Source organism: Chrysemys picta, chromosome 3 (genome assembly GCF_011386835.1).
Source record: "Chrysemys picta bellii isolate R12L10 chromosome 3, ASM1138683v2, whole genome shotgun sequence".
Taxonomy (NCBI): domain Eukaryota; kingdom Metazoa; phylum Chordata; order Testudines; family Emydidae; genus Chrysemys; species Chrysemys picta.
The window spans coordinates 3,052,083-3,072,725 of NC_088793.1; the positions used below are offsets into that span (position 1 = coordinate 3,052,083).

At 55.8% G+C, this 20,643-nt stretch overlaps 1 protein-coding gene across 7 annotated transcripts in view; it reads left to right on the forward strand.

Annotated features, from left to right (window-relative positions):
- The window catches only part of DNMT3A (DNA methyltransferase 3 alpha), a 198,245-nt gene that overhangs the window by 97,476 nt on the left and 80,126 nt on the right, over positions 1–20,643 (forward strand). For 3 of the 7 annotated variants that reach the window (XM_065587345.1, XM_065587347.1, XM_065587349.1), the window contains exons 5-7: positions 1,363–1,409; positions 2,720–2,866; positions 7,108–7,140. In XM_065587345.1, the coding sequence (XP_065443417.1) occupies positions 1,363–1,409; positions 2,720–2,866; positions 7,108–7,140 (227 nt within the window). Of the gene's footprint in view, positions 1–1,362; positions 1,410–2,716; positions 2,867–7,107; positions 7,141–20,643 lie in introns of all 7 variants that reach the window. The other 4 variants (XM_065587344.1, XM_065587346.1, XM_065587348.1 and 1 more) reach the window with 2 other exon arrangements.

Sequence of the window (20,643 nt, forward strand, 5' to 3'; positions counted from 1 at the left end):
TTTGTGGCAGTGTGTAGGGAGCCAGCAAAGGGGTGTTCGCTGGGCAAGTAGGACTGCGAATCTGTCAGCGTGCACTCGGACTGGTAGCTCTTCCGCACCCAGGAGCCTCCCGGCCTTCCCTGGCAGGATCCATCCCGGGGCAAGCCGGAGTTTGGCAGTGTCTCTCCCAGGCCGTAGTGGGCGTTTGTCTGCCAAGTCCAGTTCCCCGGCTGGCGCAGCGCAGCGTGCACGGCTTGCCTTTCTCAAGAGACGCCCCAGGCTGCAGTGTGTCGCTCAGGCCGAGCGTGTAGCAGCAAAGCCGGGCTAGGCCAGGGCCGGACGGTGGGGGATACTCTGTGTGGCTGGAGGGGAATCAGCAGAGCTGGCTGGGGGTCACAGGACTGGAATGACAGGCTGGGCTGAGGGGCAGCGTCAGAGCTGTGTTTGGGGAGACCGGGGCTGGAAGTTCAGCGGGGCTGTGGGTCAGGATCGAGGGACCCCAGCGGAGCTGTGGTAGTACAGTGCAGTGGTACCTTAGCCTTGCGTTTATGAACACAAAAAATCCACTAAATACACCTTTACCAAAAGGCGGAGCCTCCCCCTCCCCCCCATGTGTATGTGCCTCGCCCCTCACGGTAACTCACACTCAGCCCCCCCTTGTGTTTGGCCTCAGAACATGGTCGCTTTGAACGTGTCAAGCCCCAGAAACGGTTGGTTTTATTTTTAGCTGCTTTCCCAGCAGCAGCTCTGCACGTACCTGCAAGGCAGCGAGATGTACCGATAACACAGGAAACCAGAAACCTTTGCATAGTGCTGTGAACACTTCCCTTCTCGCCCTGCCCCCTAGCCGGTGCGTGCCCATTTCCAGGGGTCACCGCCACCCTGGCGGCATCCCGAGGCCTCCAGGCAACACTACTCCTAGGTGCCGCGTGACATGGCCGCTGGAGTTGCAGACTATAAAGTGAGAGCAGTTGTCCCCCCCCATTAGCCCATCCCAGGGAAGGCGCCGGAGACCTCATTCCCAGGAGCACAGGAGGGCCTGGAGCCCTTGCTCTGATCCGGTGGGGAAGGGCGCATGTCCCGGCAGAGAGACAGTCAGAATTGTCAGGCAGGCATGGGAGGCCAAAGGCATAGGAGACTCCCCCTTGGGGGCAGTGGGAGACAGTGGGGTAGCTGAGGGCTGGCACAGTGAACTGTGACTCCAGGGTAGATGCTCCCAGAGGCAGAGGGTTCCAGGAGGCCAGTGCAGTGGTATTGCCCAGCTGGCCTGTCTGCTCTGAACTGGCCTTTGGGTCCCTTGGGATCTGGCTCAGCCCCTCCCTCGTGGGCTGGGCTGCAGCTCCCTCCCGGCTGACGTGCGCTCTCTGTGTTCTGTGTTTGCAGGCAAAGAAGAGAAGGAAGAAGCTAACTATGACTCCCTGAAAATGGAGGCAAGTGTGTGCCAGGGTCGCTGCCCTGGGGACTGCACTGCCCGGCCTTGCCTAAGCCACAGAGCTAAGTCAGGCTGGGAGCCGCGACTCCTGCCCTCCAGAAGCAAGAGCACTGGCAGAATCAAGTGGCCACTGGGCCACGTGGCCAAGTTCCTGTCAGGCTGCAGCCTGGCGTCTGGGGAGGGCATGTCCAACCCCCTGGGCAGGTACAGGACGCTGCTGCATTGAGCGTGAGAGGCTGGCTAGGTACAGTGCAGCGGTCTCTACAGGGCCTGGGCCTGCACACTAGAGCCCTCTAGAGACCCAGGGGACTCATTCCAGAGCCCATAGCTCCAGAGGGAGGCCCCGATCCCAGAGCCTCTGCTACATATCAGGACGTGATTGCTGGAGCCATCCCAGGCCTGTACTGCAGATGTGTGTGCACAGATGTCTACGGTGGGATCTGGCTAGTGTAGGTTTAGCTCTGGGTATCCAGGAGGTCTCAGTGTTAACCATCTCTGTCTTGGTAATGCACTCCTGTAGGAGGCTGGCAGAGAAATTCTGATTGAATGGGTCTGACTGCCAGTTCCGCTCCGGGCTCTGGGGTGAGCACTGCGCCCCGGCCGCCTGGCATCCGGCATGGGCTGGGCTGGCGCTTCCCAGGGTAATTCCTGCAGCTCGATCCTGTTCAGCCTCCCAGCCGCTGCCTTGCTAGAACCCGTCCTGGGAGAGGCCAACGCTCAAAAGTGGGAGCTGCAGAAACCTCCCCCCTCCCAGTGGGCGAACTAAGGGGGCTGGCACCCTGCTCTAGCCCCAGAGCTAGCATGGGGGAGAGGGCTAGCTCAGTGGTTTGAGCATTGGCCTGCTGAACCCAGGGTTGTGAGTTCAATCCTTGAGGGGGCCATTTAGAGATCTGGGGCAAAAATCTGTCTGGGGATTGGGCCTGCTTTGAGCAGGGGGTTGGACTAGATGCCTCCTGAGGTCCCTTCCACCCCTGACATTCTATGCTTTTGAGTTGGTGTAGCCACAGGTAAAACCTGGCCTGGATTTGTGTGCCTCACGCTCTGGCAGTGACGTGGCCCTGCCCCGAGCACTGACACTGGGAGTCAGGAGCCTGGGATCTATTCCCTGCCCTGCTGTTGGCTCACTGCATGGCCCAGGGTGGGTGAGTCCCTTCCCTGCTCTGTCCCGTGGTCGTCCACCCCCTGTTCAATGGAATCATGCTCCTCCCTTGTTTCCCCAGCGAGCCCAGGCCCCCATGTCCCCAGAGCTGTGAGCAGAGAAGCCAGCCCCTTTCAGCCTGTCTCTCTCCTCTCTCTGTCTGCAAGCAGGGATCCCGAGGCCGCCTGCGTGGCGGGCTGGGCTGGGAGTCAAGCCTGCGTCAGAGGCCCATGCAGCGGCTCACCTTCCAGGCCGGGGACCCGTACTACATCAGCAAGAGGAAGCGAGACGAGTGGCTGGCCAGATGGAAAAGGGAGGTAAGGACACGGATTCTGCCTTGCCTGGGTGCAGGCCGCTTCCCCCTGCGAGGGGTACGTTCGGCCGGCCGTAGGTAGCCGTGCCACGGTGCGCTTCGTCTCCGTGGGGCAGGGCTGGGCAGGGGAGCGGCCCCGAGTGGTCTGAGCATCGCCAAATCCCCGTGGGATTCAGTCCGGCCGCAGATTTCTCCCCCCACTCGCGTGTCCCCAAGCTGTTTGATCCCTCACTCTTATGACAGCTTTCTCATGTTGGTGGCAGCTCCGCTGAAGCTGACACCTCTCCCCTCCCCTTGGCGCCCCATCACAGCCGCAGGTTTCAGAGGAGCACCCGGCCCTCCAGTCGAGCTGTGCTGCTGGCCTGTTCACCGGGGTAGGCGAGGAAATGGTTGGATGAGGCCGTTGTGTTTGAACCAGTCTCTTAGATGGAGGGGCAGCAAATGGTTCAAGTAACAGATCGGTGACTGTCCGTTGATCACGGTACCTCCTGGGGACCGCACAGGCCCTCCCGCTTGAACCAAAGGAGACTCTTAGCGGGGAGCAGTGCAGGGCCTTTAGCGCACAGTTGGGCCGTTCACAGACAGGCGAGCCAGCTCCTGACAGCACCAGTAATTGTCCCCGGATGGCCCTTTGCAGCCCTGTCAAGAGGAGTCTTAGCTGAGAGCAAAGCTCAGGGAGGTGTGGTGCGCACTCAGGAGGTCAGGCCAGGATGTGGGTTACAGCAGGAAGGATCTGCCTCCTTTCTAGTCTCATTCTGTCTCTCCAAAGCCCCCCACCCCCTCTCTGGCCTTGCCATCGTGAGCAGCAGAGGCTTCTGGGAACTCTGCGGGGCAGCAGAGCCAAACGCTAGACAGCATTCTTGGAAATGGCCCCCGCGTAGGAACTGTATCTCCATGGAAATGTTTCTGTTAGGCCTTCAAGTAAGTCTGCCCGGCACAGGGGTAGGAGCGAAGGTGGAGAATATAGTTGGGTGCTCCAGGGTGAGCCAGCACAGGCAGTCGTGCATGAAGGTAACTGACGGGTTACCATTCGGTTTTCATTCTTTTGTTCTGTTTTATTCAACGTTGGGCCAGGTTCCCTGCTGTCCTTGCTGAGGCGCAGGGCTGGCTCGAGGGAGCTCACTCCTGATTTACAGTGGGGAAATGAGAGCGGAGCCTGGGCCGTTGTCTCTATGCCAATGACCACACAAATTATGGAAACCAAGGTTTCAGCTAAATGACTGTAACCTTTCCCCACTGAGGCCGTTTTCACTCACTGTGGTCAGTGAGACTAGAGCGGTCAGTGTGCTTTCCTGTTTCTAGTCAGTTTCGGGTACATACTGTCCTGCCCCCCAGCCCGGCCTTCTTGTGTTTGGGTTGTGGAGGCCGCCTGGGAATGCTCAAAACCAAACACCAGCTGTTTTCAGAAGGAGTCGTATTGCTGAGCTGTGGCTGCGCTAGGCAGAAGCGGACGAAGCAGTGGCACAGGGCCCCAAGCAGCTCACGGGGCCCCGATTAGTGTGACTGTACTTACTGACGAAGTGTGTGTTGGGTTGCTGTTGTTTTGGTTTGTGGAATGATGTAAGCAGTATTTTCAGGGGTGGATGAGGGGTAAGAGGGAGCCCCAAAATATCCTTGCTTAGGGCCCCGTGGGCCAGCACCACGTATGTTCATGAGACTGGTTGTTATTTTCCAAAACCGGAACGTGAGGCCTTAAATGCCGCTGTCCTGTTAAGTAGCATTTGTCTCCTCGCCTCTTGTGGCGCTCCCCGGGCTGTGCTGGACTCTCGGGAACGCCCAGCTGCTGGGCTCTGCTAACCACCTCTGCTTTCAAGTGCAGGTCACAGTGCTACCAGGGGATGGCTTCCTTGCAACCCTCCTTTGGGTGCTGCTCTTCTGCCCTTGCCCTCTGCAGGGATCGGTGCTGGCAGCTACCATTGCCAACCGCCGATGGCCGAGGAGATCTGAGCTTGGACAGGGGGCACCGTGTGCTGGTGGCCTGGGGCCTCTTGTGGTTTTGGGGGGCTTTCCTTTCTGCATCAGGTTCTTTTCCTGTGTGTGTCTGTTCCTCTCACTCTCAGGCTGTTTTCTTGTCCCTAACCAGACCCCAGAGGGCAGGTCCTCCAGGTTCACCATGTGCTGATGTCACACAATGAATCCGTGCTCTTGCCCCATTGGGTCCCTCCCTCCCCTACACCCGCTCTCCAGCACTGGGAATCCCCAGGGGCTGCTGACAAACAATGGGGAGGAGCTGCGTGAGAAGCCTGGAGGAGTTCTGTTGAGTCACTGTCCCGCTCTCTCGGATCTGGGCAAGCAGGAGCACACCTGAGCCGGCCAGAATGCAGCCAGGACTCCGCTTTCTGCCTGGTGTTAGCAGGCAGAGGCCCCGTGGTGGGGCTAGGCGCTGTGCGAACATAGAGTGAGACAGGCCGTGCCCCAGGAGCTGATAGTCAGTGTAGGCGAAGGGGAGAGGGGAGCAGACTGACCTAGGGTCCCACAGCTGCTCCGGGGCAGAGCTGCCGATATAAGCCAGGTTTCCTGCCTAGAGACCAAACTGCCTCTCGGGGCTAATCAAAGTGCTGGATAGTCCCAGCAAGGTCCTTTGGCCTCTCGCTCCGGCTGTGTCCCTGGAGGGTGTCTGGACTGCAGGGCTAGTCCTAGATCCACAGGCCAGAAGGGACCACTCTGATCATCCTGTCACTCCGGTTTGAACTAGAGCAGATCTCGTAGAACCATCCAGTCTTGCTTTCACCTTGCCAGGACTGGAGAAGGGTAAGTTGTTCCCGTGGTTAATTCTCCTCACTCTTAAACACTGGCACCTTCTTTCCAGCCTGAATGTGTCTAACTTCCACCTCCCCACCCTGCATCTTGTTAGGCGGGTCTCTGCTGGATTGAAGAGCTCGTTATGACACATTTGGTCCCCAAGCCCCTGCCCTTTCTCTGCTTCCCAATGGGATCGTTCCTTTTCTCTTCGCTGCCAGGAGAACCAAGACAAACATAATGCGATTAAACTAAAAACAAACCAGAGTAAAGAGATCCAGGCTGCAGGGGACTTTGCCACAAGCCCAGGGCCTGCCTCTGTCCTGCATGGAGCAAAGATTGCTCGTCCCAGCATGCACTGTCCTCTTCTGACCCAACAGACTTGGTCCCATTTCATGCTGGGATGGGAATTCATTCCTCAGGCTGTTTGGAGCACGATGCTGTGGCCTGTAGTCCATGGGCTGAGAGCTGGTGTGTAGTACGCTGTGGATTTTCTTGGACTGCCCTTTGGTCCCCCTCTGACCTACAGCCTTCAGTTCTATCCCGAGGCCTCGAAGGGAGACAGTAGGTAGTGGGTCCCCCGGAGGGAAGGCCCCTCCATGCGTCAGCTGGTTGCAATGTGGAATGTCCACCTCTGTGTGTTCTTGGCCTCGGCCTCATCCTGGAGCTGCCAGTGGTAAGGGACTGGCGCCCTGCAAGGCACAAGAGCCGCACGGTAGCTGCGTAGATCCTGGTGTGAGCCGTAGAACAAGGGGAATGTCAGGCCTGACTGCAGAGTGCACAGGGCTCTCCAGGAGAGCCAGGCCCCTGCCCTGAACAGACACGCCCGGGGAATGCAAAGCAGCGTCTTGTCTGAGTTCTTTGCAAGATGGTTGTCAGGGCTGGTATGAGCTGGGGCGGGGAAGGGGGGCACAGTCTGAGCGCTGCACAGCGTGGGAGGCATTGGCAGGAAATGCTTCTGTGGCAGGGGTTGCAGACACCTGTCTCCACACTGGATTGGTGGCATAGACGCCGTGGCGACAGCACTCAGTCACAGGGAGGGAGCCTGCTCGAAGCCCACCTCTGCCACGTCCTTGTCCCCTTTCCAGCTATGGTGAAGGAGTGACAAACCTCAGGGCCACAATCTGGGGGGTTACGGCTATTGGGCAAGCAGCGGAGAACAGACTAGAAGCCAGGGAGTGAGGGACACCGGCTTCTCACAAAAAACAAGTGGATAATTCCCTACCCCAAAATAACCCCCCTCCTCGTCCGTATCTGCTCAGGTTCTGGTGGTGAGCTGCCCTTGGCTGATGGGCACAAGCATCCATCATCTTCCGTCTCACTGAGCAGAGGGGGGCTCCAAGGTGTGGGGCCCTTTCCTGAGGCCTCAGTAGGTTGCAAAGGGGAAGGGGATTTCCCTGCTGCTGCAGCGTCTGCTTCCCACACGGGGCGGCTGGCAGCTTCTGATGTACTGAATGATGTGGCTGTTTGCTAACACCCTCCTCTCCTTTACCTTTCTCCCCACAGACTGATAATCCATCGGCATCCCAGCTTGACAAGGTTCGTGGCATGGGTGTAACTTCCTTCTGGGGGGCGGAGCGAGGGGCACGGACATGCTTTGCTTCTGGGCAGTGTTTACTGTGACATTAAAATGATGTGTGGGAGGCGCAGAGCCCCTGGGCTTTGTGCTGCTGGACATGTTACAGGGCGTGCCCAGATCTCAGACTCCCAGTCCTATGTTCATAGGCCCACTCGTTCATAGCCACGCTTCCATTCACCCCATCTCACAGCCACGCACTGGTGTACACACACTGGCATATCGACATGCACACTTGGACACTTCTAACAACCCACCAGAGAGTCACACACCCATGCACTCAGACAGCCCAGGCCCACATACAGTCTGTCCCTTTCTCTAGTGTTTGTCACACCCACAACCCCCTGGCCAGCCTTAGAGGGCGAATGAAACGCTAAGCCCTGGCTGCGAGCGAGGGGCTGAGAGGTCGAACGCTCTGGACACTGCAGTGCAGACAGCGCAGAGGAGAGGGAGGATGAGATGGTCTCAGAGTCCATTAGTCTCTGGCAGAGAGATGCAGAAATCTCCTCCGAATGGCAGGAGCTGTGGAGGAGGAAGCCTTTCCGCCGGCACTGGGGGTCGTGTTGAATAGGCGGAGAGGAGGCTGAGCGGTGAGACAGGCTGGGGAAAGCCCGTGGCGTGGAGTGCCGGGGCAGCCAGCCGAGGTGTCCGAGTCTGGGGGCATGTGTGCGTGGCCCGAGGAGAGCTAGCGCCCTGGGTGTGCATTGCACTTTGCAGGTAAAGGAAGTGACTCAGTTCCTGCCCTGAGGAGCTTACAGTGGAGATGAAATCAAAGTGATGGCAGCACCGCCTGGTGGGAAGAGGCTAGCCAGGGAGCTGCAGTAGGCAAGGTGAGAGGGAATGGAGATTTCAACACAGGAGGAGGTGAAGCCGGGCTGATTCCGGCAGAGAAGAGGAGGCGGCAATAGGCAGGTTTCCAGGCGTAGGAAATGTGGGAGGAAAAGAGGATTCGGGGGGCAGAGGAGGGCCCCAGTGTAAAAGCAAACAGAAGTTGGATAGGGGATGAGTCCCCATGCAGTGTGTGTAGCCCGCGCCTGGCAGAGCGTACCCCGCTGACAGACACATCTAGTGCCTGACACATAGCGAATATACAGCCGGTTCCTGCCGCCGAGAGCTTACAGGCCAAAGCTTTCTTGACACGACTCCTCGGATTGCCATGTTGTGTCTCCGGGAGTGCAGGGTTCTGTAAATCATCCAGATTTGGGGCCATTTGACCACTGATTCCCTGGATAGAACTCCCTGGGGAAAAACAGCTTGTCTTAATGGTGGCAGATTCTGGTGACCTTTTTTTGCTCACAGGTAGAGCTCAGATCCTCACTCCAGCGTGTCCAGCGCTCGAGGGTGACCCCAATAGAGGGCTTGGCCCTCGGGGGGATCAAATGAGAACATGATTTGAAAAAGCATTGCTTCACCAGTTAGATACGTCACAAGTATCATGTGCTAATCGACCCCCTTAATGAATTCCGCTGCACATGTCCGGAGAGAGGCTGAGTGGTTCTGAGGACGTGTTCTGCTCAGTGAGGTACTGGGAGTTCAGATCCAACCCAGGGAGGAACGGGCAGTTAAAAAAGCAGGCACGTTGCTCCAGTCTGCCTCTGTCCCAGGCAGTCGTTAGGTTGGGGAAACGTCATCTGAGGACAGCCGAGTATTCAGAAGGCGCTGAAACTAGAAAGACAGTAAACTACACACGCCAAGGCTCCCTGGGAGGGGAAAGTTCTTAGGGGTGGAAGAATAGGGGGAGCAGGGTTGGAGGATCAGGGGATGGGGAGTAGGGGGAGTGGGAGAGGAGAGGAGGAAGGGGTGGGACACTGGGAAGTGGGACATGGGGGGTGAGTAACAGGGAGACTATAGGGGCAGAGGCACCTGGCAGCCCCACATTCCTCTCCTATGTGTGTGCCAGGATCTGGGGGCCTCCAGCCTATCTATGTGGGTGTGACTTCCCCTTCACTGACTCCCTCAAATGAGACAGGTGCTGGAGGGGCTTGCCTCTGGGGGGCGGGGGTGTGTGTGAGTCCCTTTCCCTGCCCCCCATGTGAGTTGGGATCTGAGGGTCACTGCTTCCTCCAGTGGTGTCTGAGCTCCACTCCCTCCCCCCCCATGTGTGTCAGGATCTGGGGGGGCTGCTTATCTATGTGGGTGTGACCCCCTATTTCTTTGCCCCCCTCATGTGACCCAGGTTTTGGAGGGGTCTTGCCTTTCTGGGAGTGTCTGCACCCCCCTCCTAAATCCAGTCATGTGATCTGGGGGTCACTGCTCCTGTGTGGGAATCTGAACCCTGCTTCCGACCCCCCTCATGTGAGCTAGGAGGATTTAGGGAAGCCCTGCCCCTCTGGCATGAGGCTTAGAGCACGCACGAAGAAAGTACACACCGACACACTGTTTAGGCTGGCTGGGGAGAGGAGCTGAAAACAGGTGTGCTAGGCTCCGATGGTGCAGAGATGGGAACACCCACTGCCAGAAATGGACCAGTTCCTGTGTCTCAGGGCTGCTGTTCCAGGCTGTATTCATCTCCATGGGGTGTTCCCTGTCATCTGAGAACATCGAATTGAGATAAATGGGCCATTACCACCGCTCGGAGCCTCTAATTGTGACGTCTGGAACCCACCCTAGGCAGAAATCTGAAAGAATCGTAATCGTTTGGGGGAAATCTGCCTGTCAAGGTGGTGGGGGTCTGATTTGGGGGTTTTTAAGAAATGGAATCTGAGTACAGCAGAATACTCAGATGTGCTGAATGGATTTTTGAGAAGAAAATGAATTACACATGCGAATGCTCACTGGGGGGGGGCAGTGATTCAAGGGGCAAGAGTAGGTGGTAATAGGGGTCTGCAGTGAGGGATGGGGGTGTTCTGGGGAGGGGGATAAATGGGAATGGGTGGTAGGGGAAGGAAGAAGAGTTGGAGGGCTCAGTTAAGGGGGAAGGAGTGGGAGTGGAGAAGGTGGGAGGGTTGAAAACATTTCAAAGCATGACCATGATCCTCTTTCCACTATAACTATATGTACAGGAGAGAGGAGGAGCCCTAAGGAGTCACAGAGAACCCTGTGTCCTAATAGACAGATCACTGGACTAGGACTATTCCTAGCTCTGCCACTGGCCTGCTGGGTGACCTTGGGCACGTCACTTCACCTCGTTGTGCCTCAGTTTCCCATGTGTAAAATGAGCTCTTTGAGAACTCACTATGTATAAAACCTATATCTTTTGATTGTTATCTAGCCACAGTAGCATATCAGCTGCAAACCCAAGGGAGAACTACAGCTGTCTAAATGAACAGTAACTCTTACCAACAAACATTTCTCTTTCTCTTTAAAAAACTAGGAAGTTAAATGGCAAAAACTTAGTTAACGCAGAGTTCAGGTTGCCTGGTGCTGGATCACACCCTTCCAGAACATCGAATTTGGCAAAACTCCACCTCTGAAACCCAGGAAATACTGAGTTCAGGTAAACGCCCAGCCAGCCTTAACTATGGCCTCTTTGAGCGATGCCCCGATACACCCATAAATCACAGTCCAAATCTGCCTTGTCCCTGTGATGGACAGGCGCTGTCTGCACATGCCCTGTGCTCAAACACTGAGCCTACCCCCGTACAGAATACCTCACTTGTAACATTTAACAACCACTTCATTACCCTTTTACAATCCCTTTCCACTTGCACCCAGGCCACCACCTAACCCTTTACTTTTCCCTCCCCATCATTAAATCCACAGACACTCATGTCCCACCTCGCTCCTGACAATACCTATGGTAAGAAAACCCCAGTGCCCCACTACTGACAGCCTACGCAATTCTGTGTTGAAGTGGTGCAGATGGGAACATGCACCTCTTGTCTTTGGTAACAGGGCTCAGTCCCAGATGCTCCTGTCACATCACAGCTCTGCCAAGTTGCTCCGCCGTATTCCTCCACCACTGCAGCAAATTGCCCATGGCTACTGCCAGCTCCAGGGGGCAGAGTGAAGGTTGAGTGGCCATGCACCGCAAGTCGGTATTTCGTGGTTTTCAGAAGTTTGAGTTTTGCTGAACCTTAACCCTGTGTTAATGAAGGTTTTTGCCATTTAATTTTGAGTGAAAGCCTCACTTACTTTGCATTCCTAGACTGAACACTCTGGGGGCAGGCCCCGAGCCTCCCGCAGTACAATGGAGACCTGATCCTGACCAGGGACCCTGCAATAGACATAGTGTGGGTTCCTAGGGCTGTGTTGTCCCTTTATGGTTGTCCATTTCCAAATCTGTTTTGCTGTGCTTGAAGCAGCCCCCGTGGCAAAGGGAAGCGCTTCTCTTTGGGCCTGAAGGAAGCAGAGCGGTTTATTTGATCAAGTCAGGCACGGAGGGTTCATTAAAGGTGTTAAAAGTTCTGTACAGTCACGTATCATTTGAACAAAAATAGCAGCTAGTGGTTAGAGGGAGAAGATGGTAAAGCGCCAAGGGCCAAGAATGGACTTCTGGGGGCAGAGCAGGAGCCCCCCCGAGGGATGGAGAACTAGCTGGTAGCTCAGGAGGGGCACGGAGATGCCAGCATAGCTGTGATGTGAGCCAGAGAACAGTGGCTGCTGTGAGGTCAGCAAGAAGGACCCTTTGTCAGCTCAGGAGAGGAGGCGGTTAACTCCATGGAGGAGAGAGATTCCATGCTGCCGGAGGGAAGCCCAGGCCGACCTGGATCCAGGACACCGTGTGAGAGGGGCTGGGGAGATGAGGGGTCGTGACTCGCTCAGGCACTTTGCTGAGACAGCGAGGGTCAGAGATGGGGGCGACTGAGAGAGGGCCCTGGGATGGAAAGTGGCAGGTAAAGAGATGGCGAAAGCACCGGAGGTGAAGTTGTCAGTGGTAGTACCAGAGGGAGCCAGGTGGCCAATCAGAGCTGTAGGCAGTGAAGGAAGGAAAGCGCTTTAAGAGGCTGTGTGCCCTTAGAAAGGGACGGTGGAGGGGTCGGGGACCTAGAGTATGGTGGACAGGCAGGGCCATTTCATAGGAACTGGGATCCAGACCCACTGTCCTTTGTAAAGCATCTGAACAGTGCCTCAGCAAGTGACGCCAAAGCCATGTGAGCCGGAGAGGGAAACGGCTTTGGCCAGATTGGGGGGGATCCGGAGAGCCGATGAGGCAGAGAGCTACAGGGAGATCAGGACCTGCGGGGAGAAGGCCCTTGCCCAGTGGTGAGGTGGGAATGGACAGAGGGGTTTTGTGAGCGAGGAGTGTCATTTGGAAGTGGATGGGGAGCCAGTGGAGGGGCTTCGAGATGCCGGGGCGGTCGGCTGCTTTGTGAGCGTGAGGAGGTGGGGAAGCAGCGAAGGCTCTCTCTGAGCAGATGGGGATCGTCATGCTTGGCTGGAAGGGGGCGAGCTTGGGGCCTGGGGAAGAGGGGAATGATGCAGAGGGAAATGAAGATGACAAGTGCCCAGGGGACTGAGGGAAGGGGAAATGAAATGGCATCTGGGCCCCTGTGGCCTGTCTGAGGAGATGGGGTACGTCTCAGCCATTGGAGTGTGTGTCTGAGCGATCGGTGGGGAAAAGGGGGTGACTAGGCCCCTGGAGCATGTGTGAGGAGATGGGAAGGCACCTGGCCTGCTGTCGCCTATCTGAGGAGATGGGGGGGGGCATCTGTCGCCCCCTCCCCCGGCACCTGTTTGAGGAGATGGGGGTGCAGCTCAGCCATTGGAGTGCATGTCTGAGGAGCGGGTGGGGAGCAGGGGGCGTCTGAGGGGCGAGCAGGGAGCAGGGGATGTCTGAGGGGTGAACAGGGGGCGTCTGAGGAGCGGGTGGGGAGCAGGGAGTGTCTGAGGGGTGAACAGGGGGCGTCTGAGGGGTGAGCAGGGGGTGTCTGAAGAGCGGGTGGGGAGCAGGGGGCGTCTGAGGGGCGAGCAGGGGGCGTCTGAGGGGCGAGCAGGGGGCGTCTGAGGAGTGGGTGGGGAGCAAGGGGCGTCTGAGGGGAGGAAGGGGGGTCTCAGCCCCACAGTTCTGGTTTGAGAGGTTGGGTCTCAGTCCTTGCTGCGTGTCTGGGAGAGGGCAGCGGGCGTGCTGGCCCCCACAGCCTGGCAGGGATGGTGGAGGAAGGGGCCGTCTCTTCCCCATGACTTGTCATGGGAACCGAGGCCTCAGGCTCCGTCGTGCCATTCAGGGTGTCTTGGCCTGTTTCACATTTGGAGAATCCCGCAGCTCCCCGCACAGCCGTGGAGCAGGCCCCTGACTCAGGCCCTTGCGGTGCCGACTCATGCCTGGGCGAGTCCGTGGGCGCAGCCAGAGCTCATGAAGGGTGGGAACGTGGCGGTGACGGCTGAGGCTGGGGGTGCTATAGGGAGCCAGGTCAGGCCAGACTGGAGGTAGTCTTGTGGGAAGGAGGTGCCTGGTAGTGCCGAGGGGGCATCATGCTGACCCAGGAGGATGGGAGCAGGTGAAAGCAGGCCAGAGCTCAGAGGGGGTCGTGTGTGCGGGGGTGACAGGCTGGCGGGATCAGGCTGTAGTGGATGTGGGACGTACACACCAACCAGAACTGACCCCCCTGTTCTGTGATGCGTGCAGACCCTTCCCTGCCACCCCCAGGCCTTCGCCTATGCTCAGCCAACAGGCTTCTGCTCTGAAACCCCACCCTGCCCCTCCCCTGTATGTGGCCCAGATGCTGTGACCCCAGCTCCCCATTGGTCTGGGGCGGGGGCGGGAGCTGCTGAGGGAAGGGGATGGGTCTGTTTGCCCTTTAGAAGGGTTGGCCGGCTGTGTGCCATAGCCCGGTGCTGCTTCTGGGCTAGGGAAACAAGCAGCCGAGTGTATCCAGCCCACCCCAAACACCCCTCCTACCTCCGCCCATCTCTGCACTGGGCTGATTGCAAGAGTTCTTCCTGCCTCCCTCGTTCATCCCTTCCTTCTCTCGCTCCGTCTCCCGCCTTCTCTCATTCTCTCGCTCGCTGACTGTCAGCTGTGTCTCCCTAGCAACAGGTCCTCTCCCAGCTGCAGACCGTGTGGCTATTTATAGACCCTGCCTGCCAAGCGGCTGCTCCGGGCAGTTGCTTTCCATCAGTATAGGGCTGGGGAATGGGGCCTGGGGACTGGATTGCCAGGGTGGCTCTTCTCTCCCTCCTGCTGCTGACCCCCCCAGAATGGTGCAGAGGAGACCACACAGTGGGGAAATGTTAGGGGGGAATTTGAGTTCAGCTACAGCCTAAGGGGGGAGGCCCTGAGTTCCAGACCCTCATTGCACCTCGCAGGCAGGTGGGGTGCTGCAAGCGCTGGCGAAGGCTTTGAAGTCAGGCGGGCTACCTACAGAGAGAAGCCTGCATGCTGCAGTTTGAAGCCTGCAGGACTTTTGCTTGGACATAGTTCGGTCCTTTCACTTGCTCATTGGTCTGAGGTCTGATCCTGTGCAAAGCAGATGGATTAAAAGGACAAGTCTGACCAGGAATGGCCCAGCTGTCTGCAGGTCAGAACTGTGACTCTTCCGTCCTGCCACGGCTCTTCCCTCCCGCTGGGACTTGGGTTAGCCAACTTCCTGCACTCTCAGAGCTCAGCCCTGTGCCTGGAGCAAGCTTGCCAGAGACCGGTGGAGCTGCAAGAGCCCATGGGCTTGATTTAGTTGGGGATTGGTCCTGCTTTGAGCAGGGGGTTGGACTAGATGACCTCCTGAGGTCCCTTCCAATCCTGAGATTCTGTGATTCTATGAGGACAGGAAGGCCCTGGCGACAAAGGCTGTGATTGATGTCACCTGTTCTGTCGGTGTCTGTGTGATTGCCTGAGCTGAATCTCTCCATCCCAGATCCATGCCCCTTACCCATGGCACATGTTGGTGTTCTGCCACCCAGGCCCGACAGAGAGAGGCACACACATGAGAAGCGACAGAGGAAGGGCTACTAGATAGATGAGGAGAAAGGGTCCCAAATTCAGCCCTAGGAGTAGGGGCAGCTCTCATTGTGTCCACTTACACCAGTGGGGAATCAGTCCATCAGGGTAGATGGAGCTCTAGCGAGAACGAGATGGAGAAATGCCGTGTGTGGGGAGATGGGGAGAGACTGAGGATGAGAGACGGGCCTTCCCCTCAGGTCACGGGTTCCAGTGCAGCCTTCCTTCTTCCCACCTGCGGGCGTTCAGTGGGGCTGGCGTGTAGCGAGCTGGGGGACGCAGGGCAGTTCTGTGTGGACAAGTATCCGCATCACAAAGCCACCAGCGCAGTTTCCTGCATTGTTGGCAGCGAGGTCCTGGAGACTGATCTGCCGCCTCACCTCAGAGGGGATCACACTAGTTCAGGCTCAGGTATGCTGCTTTGGGGTTGTATGGGGGGCGCTTGCCCTCCCGTTGCCCAGGCTATGCCTTTTCTGTGGATGCATAGAGGCTTCAGTCTGGTGCCTGCTGGTTTAGAGCCGTGTGCAGCCCTGGCACCACTTCCACAAAGCCCAGTGGGTGTGGTGTGCAGCGGGAGGGCGCGAGTTCCCTTCGGTAGGAGATTCTGGCAGAAGGGATCCAGAGGGGCTGTAGCTTTCTTGAAGATTGGAACCAAGATGGATCTTGGTGTTGATGGTAAGGATTGGGCCCTAGTCTCCTACATTAGTAATGTAATGGCCCCAAGCCAAAACTCCAGCTTGGGAATCGGATCCAAGCTCTCTCTGGAATGGGCCGAACTTTGAGAAAGTCTGGATCCCAACCTGGGCTTTGGGTTGGTCCTATTGTAGAAAGACGAGATTAGCATCTGCATCTGGGATTTTGTTCCGGGATAAGTCTTGCTTAGGACATGGTTCACTGGGTTCTATCCTGCAGCCCATGAAAACCTGGCCTGACCTTGATTACCCTTTAAAGAGTGGAGCGGGATACACTGGGAAACCCACGCTGAAGGGACCTTAATGTGTCACGGCAAAGTGTCCCTACCTTTACCAGCAGCTCAGGGAATACTGAAAATGAGAGGCAAAGCGTTATTGTACAGCTGCCCCTTTAAAATAATAACAAAATGCCAGACGCTGCCTGGATTGTGACTCCACAGAGCCCCTCGTGACAGTGGGGGTCAAAGTGATACTCAGAGGCCAAGCGTTGGGGACAGTGAGGCCACACAGGTCTGACCCATGGCAACTAGCTATCTCCTCTGTTAGCTACGTGCTTATGTGGCCCCATCACTTTAGCAGCTGCGCACCTCTCTACGAGGATGTGTCTGTGGATCCACACGTGCGCCTCAGACGCACAAGTTTGGAGTCTTCGCATCAGTGTCCCTGGGGCTGTACATGCGCTCTGTGCCTCCTTGTGCTCCCATATGAGGGCATAAAAGGTGGAACGGCCACAGCCCTCCCTCAGTTCCCATTTACCCTTGTGGCCGCAGGACGGAACCTGGGCAGTGTCCAACCTGTTTCTGTGCTTTCTAACTCGTGAAGAAATCTCTCTCCACCTTTTTTGCTGTTTTCTATTAAGAAGTTTGTAGTTGTATGTTCAAAATAAAGGGAAAGGACAGGCAGAGAACCTCCCATTCCCCGCCGTACATCCCTTGTACGGCAGGGTGAAAGCACTTCATGCCAGCTGTTAGCAGTGGTGGATGCTAAACCCTGTCTTTCCTGCAACAGTCTGATGCCCTTAGTCAATGGACACAGCTGATGCCTCAGGGTAGAACACATCCCTGACAAATGTTCCATCTGCCGCTCCTCCTCGTCCCGCATCAAAAATCTTGAGATGGGAGTCTCCAACTACACCACTTGGAGTACACGTGATCCTGGAGAGAAGACGTATTCCAAGATGGATCTGAGGAGACCCTGGCTATCAGGCACCACACCTCTGGCTCCAGCAGGGAGAAAAAAACAAAAAGTGCACCAAGATGATCAGCCCCAGCCCCTGGGCAGAAAGACCCTGCCTGTCCAATCTGGATGCTGAGTGACACACCCACACTGAGCACAAACACTGCTCGGAAGAGTCAACACAACCATCCCACAAGGGGGACTGAAGGTCCAGAGATAAGTCCTCAAAACCCTCTACGATGCCAAAGGATGGGAGCAAGGCACCTTCGGTGAAGAAGTCTTGAGAGACTGTCGCGCCAGTACCCGTTGACACCAAGATCCACACCGGCACCAGCTCTGACCAGTGAGTCCTTCTGAGGAGCAACCTTCACCCCTCCTCTTAGCACTGGAGCGGCACTGACCTCCAACGGCACTACTGATCTCTGAGAAGTACTTCTCCTTGCAGTGCCCAGGCCACTCCTTCTCTCCCCTTCGCGCCAGGAGCATTCTCCTGAGAGACCGGAACAGTACCCAAAAGGGTATTCCAGAAGAGCCCTGCTCCGGGCTCTGACACATGACTGGCAGTGGATGGCCAATACCAGTATAATGTGCTGTCATGGCCATACTAGCTTTATTGGGGCCCTCCTTGCCACAGGCCCCAGAGTAAAGCCCCATCACAAGGTAGCTTGGGAGACACTCTTACTGTCCTCCTCGCCTGAGGAATGAATCCTTGTCATCCCCCAACAAGGTTGTCACCTTGTCCCTGACACTGGCTGTTGATTTTCAGGCCTTCCAAGATTGGCTCTCAAGGAGAGCTGAAACTTTATACATCGAGACAGTGGTGACTCAAGACAATACACATAAGCTGTTCAACACATTCAGCTCCTTGGTCCTGCAAGACTTGCCCTTCCAATTAATGAGGACATATTGGACCCAGCAAGGGGTCTGCAGCACACCCCAGCCTCACTTCCCTGACTTCAAAGCAAGTAGAAAAGTACTACCTAGTCCCTCCTAAGGGCCTTAAACATTTCTACATGCAGCTGACACCACAGTCCAAGAGAAGAGCAGATCCACAGAGGAGACTCCAAAAGATAAAGACCCTGAGAAACTAAGCCACTGACCGAAAAGTTTATTTGTCCGCCTGACTCCAGTTCTGCATTGTCAACTGCCAGGCCTTGTTCATGGGAAAGGGTGACCCTTTCCCCCCCTTCCTTTCCAGGCTCCCGCAGGAGAAATCTTCGGTGAACTTAAACACAAAAAGGAAGCTTACAAGAAGTGGAAACTTGGATAGATGACTAGGGAGGAGTATAAAAATATTGCTCGAGCACGCAGGGGTGTAATCAGGAAGGCCAAAGCACAATTGGAGTTCCAGCTAGCAAGGAATGTGAAGGGTAAAGAAGGGTTTCTACAGGTCTGTTTATAACAAGAAGAAAGTCAAGGGAAGTGTGGGACCCTTACTGAATGGGGGAGGCAATCTAGTGACAGATGATGTGGAAAAAGCTGAAGTACTCAATGCTTTTTTTGCCTCGGTCTTCACAGACAAGATCAGTTCCCAGACTGCTGCACTGGGCAACACAGTATGGGGAAGAGGCGAGCAGCCCTCAGTGGTGAAAGAACAGGTTCAGGACTATTTAGAAAAGCTAGACATGCACAAGTCCATGGGGCCGGATGTAATGCATCCGAGGGTTCTAAGGGAGTTGGCTGATGTGATTGCAGAACCATTGGCCATTATCTTTGAAAACTCGTGGCGATCGGGAGAGGTCCCGGACGATTGGAAAAAGGCTAATGTAGTGCCCATCTTTAAAAAAGGGAAAAAGGAGAATCTGGGGAACTAGAGACCGGTCAGCCTCACCTCAGTCCCTGGAAAAATCATGGAGCAGGTCCTCAAGGAATCCATTTCGAAACACTTGGAGGAGAGAAAGGTGATCAGGAACAGTCAACATGAATTCACCAAGGGCAAGTCATGTCTGACCAGACTGATTGCCTTCTATGAGGAGATAACTGGCTCTGTGGATATGGGAAAGCGGTGGACGTGATATATCTTGACTTTAGCAAAGTTTTTAATACGGTCTCCCACAGTATTCTTGCCAGCAAGTTAAAAAAGTATTGGATGAATGGACAATATGGTGGATAGAAAGCCGGCTAGATTGCCGGGCTCAACGGGTAGTGATCAATGGCTCCATGTCTAGTTGGCAGCCGGTATCAAGCGGAGTGCCCTAAGGGTTGGTCCTGGGGCCGGTTTTGTTCAACATCTTTATTAATGATCTGGATGATGGGATGGATTGCACCCTCAGCAAGTTCGCAGATGACATTAAGCTGGGGGGAGAGGTAGATACGCTGGAGGGTAGGGATAGGCTCCAGAGTGACCTAGACAAATTGGAGAATTGAGCCAAAAGAAATCTGATGAGGTTCAACAAGGACAAGTGCAGAGTCCTGCACTTAGGACGGAAGAATCCCATGCACTGCTACAGGCTGGGGACTGACTGGCTAAGCAGCGGTTCTGCAGAAAAGGACCTGGGGATTACAGTGGATGAGAAGCTGGATATGAGTCAGCAGTGTGCCCTCGTTGCCAAGAAGTCTAATGGCATATTGGGCTGCGTTAGTAGGAGCATTGCCAGCAGATTGAGGGAAGTGATTATTCCCCTCTATTCGGCACTGGTGAGGCCACGTCTGGAGTACTGTGTCCAGTTTTGGGGCCCCCACTACAGAAAGGATGTGGACAAATTGGAGAGAGTCCAGCAGAGGGCAATGAAAATGATTAGGGGTTGGGGCACATGACTTATGAGGAGAGGCTGAGGGAACTGGGCTTATTTAGTTTGCAGAAGAGAAGAGTGAGGGGGGATTTGATAGCAGCCATGAACTACCTGAAGGGGGGTTCCAAAGAGGATGGAGCTCGGCTGTTCTCAGTGGTACCAGATGACAGAACAAGGAGTAGCGGTCTCAAGTTGCAGTGGGGGAGGTCTAGGTTGGATATTAGGAAACACTATTTCACTAGGAGGGTGGTGAAGCACTGGAATGGGTTCCCTAGGGAGCTGGTGGAATCTCCATCCTTTGAGGTTTTTAAGGCTTGGCTTGACAAAGCCCTGGCTGGGATGATTTAGTTGGGGTTGGTCCTGCTTTGAGCAGGGGATTGGAGTAGGCCACTCCTGAAGTCTCTTCCAACCCTAATCTTCTATGATTCTTTGATTCTGTGAGTGGAGAGAGTCCAGCAAGGAAGGTCAGTTGGTAGCCAGAACAGTGCTACAAGTGGCAATGGACATATTCAATATGGCCACTTAATCCATGGCCACCACAGTGACAATGTGCCAGGCCTTGTGGTTACAGGAGTCTGGGATTCCAGGTGATAGTAGACACTCGTATGGGCAACACACACTATTCCCCCAGGTATCTGAGAGTGACACTGAGATCTTTGGGCATTTTACAACCCACTGCCATACCCACAAGCCCTTCCTGTACCAGCCTCCTCAAAGACAGGGAACGCTGCCTGATCTCATAGTCATCAACTGGAATACCCTCCCAGGAGATGCCGTCATCCCCCTTCATCACACTCCAGGGTCCCTCCCAGAGGCAGCAGATTTGATGAAACAGGCAAGAGTCTCACTAAAACTATCCCAGAGATGACCTTCAGAAACTGCCTCAACGGCTTCCATCAGAGGTGGTTGGAGATTAATAGATGCTGGATATCATCGCCCATGTGTGTGGCTCTTCGCTCACAGAATGCGTAATTCCACTTAAGTTCCCCTTGGGGTGGCGCATTTACCATCTTACACTTAAGATGGACTTTTTGGTAGCCATCACTTGGC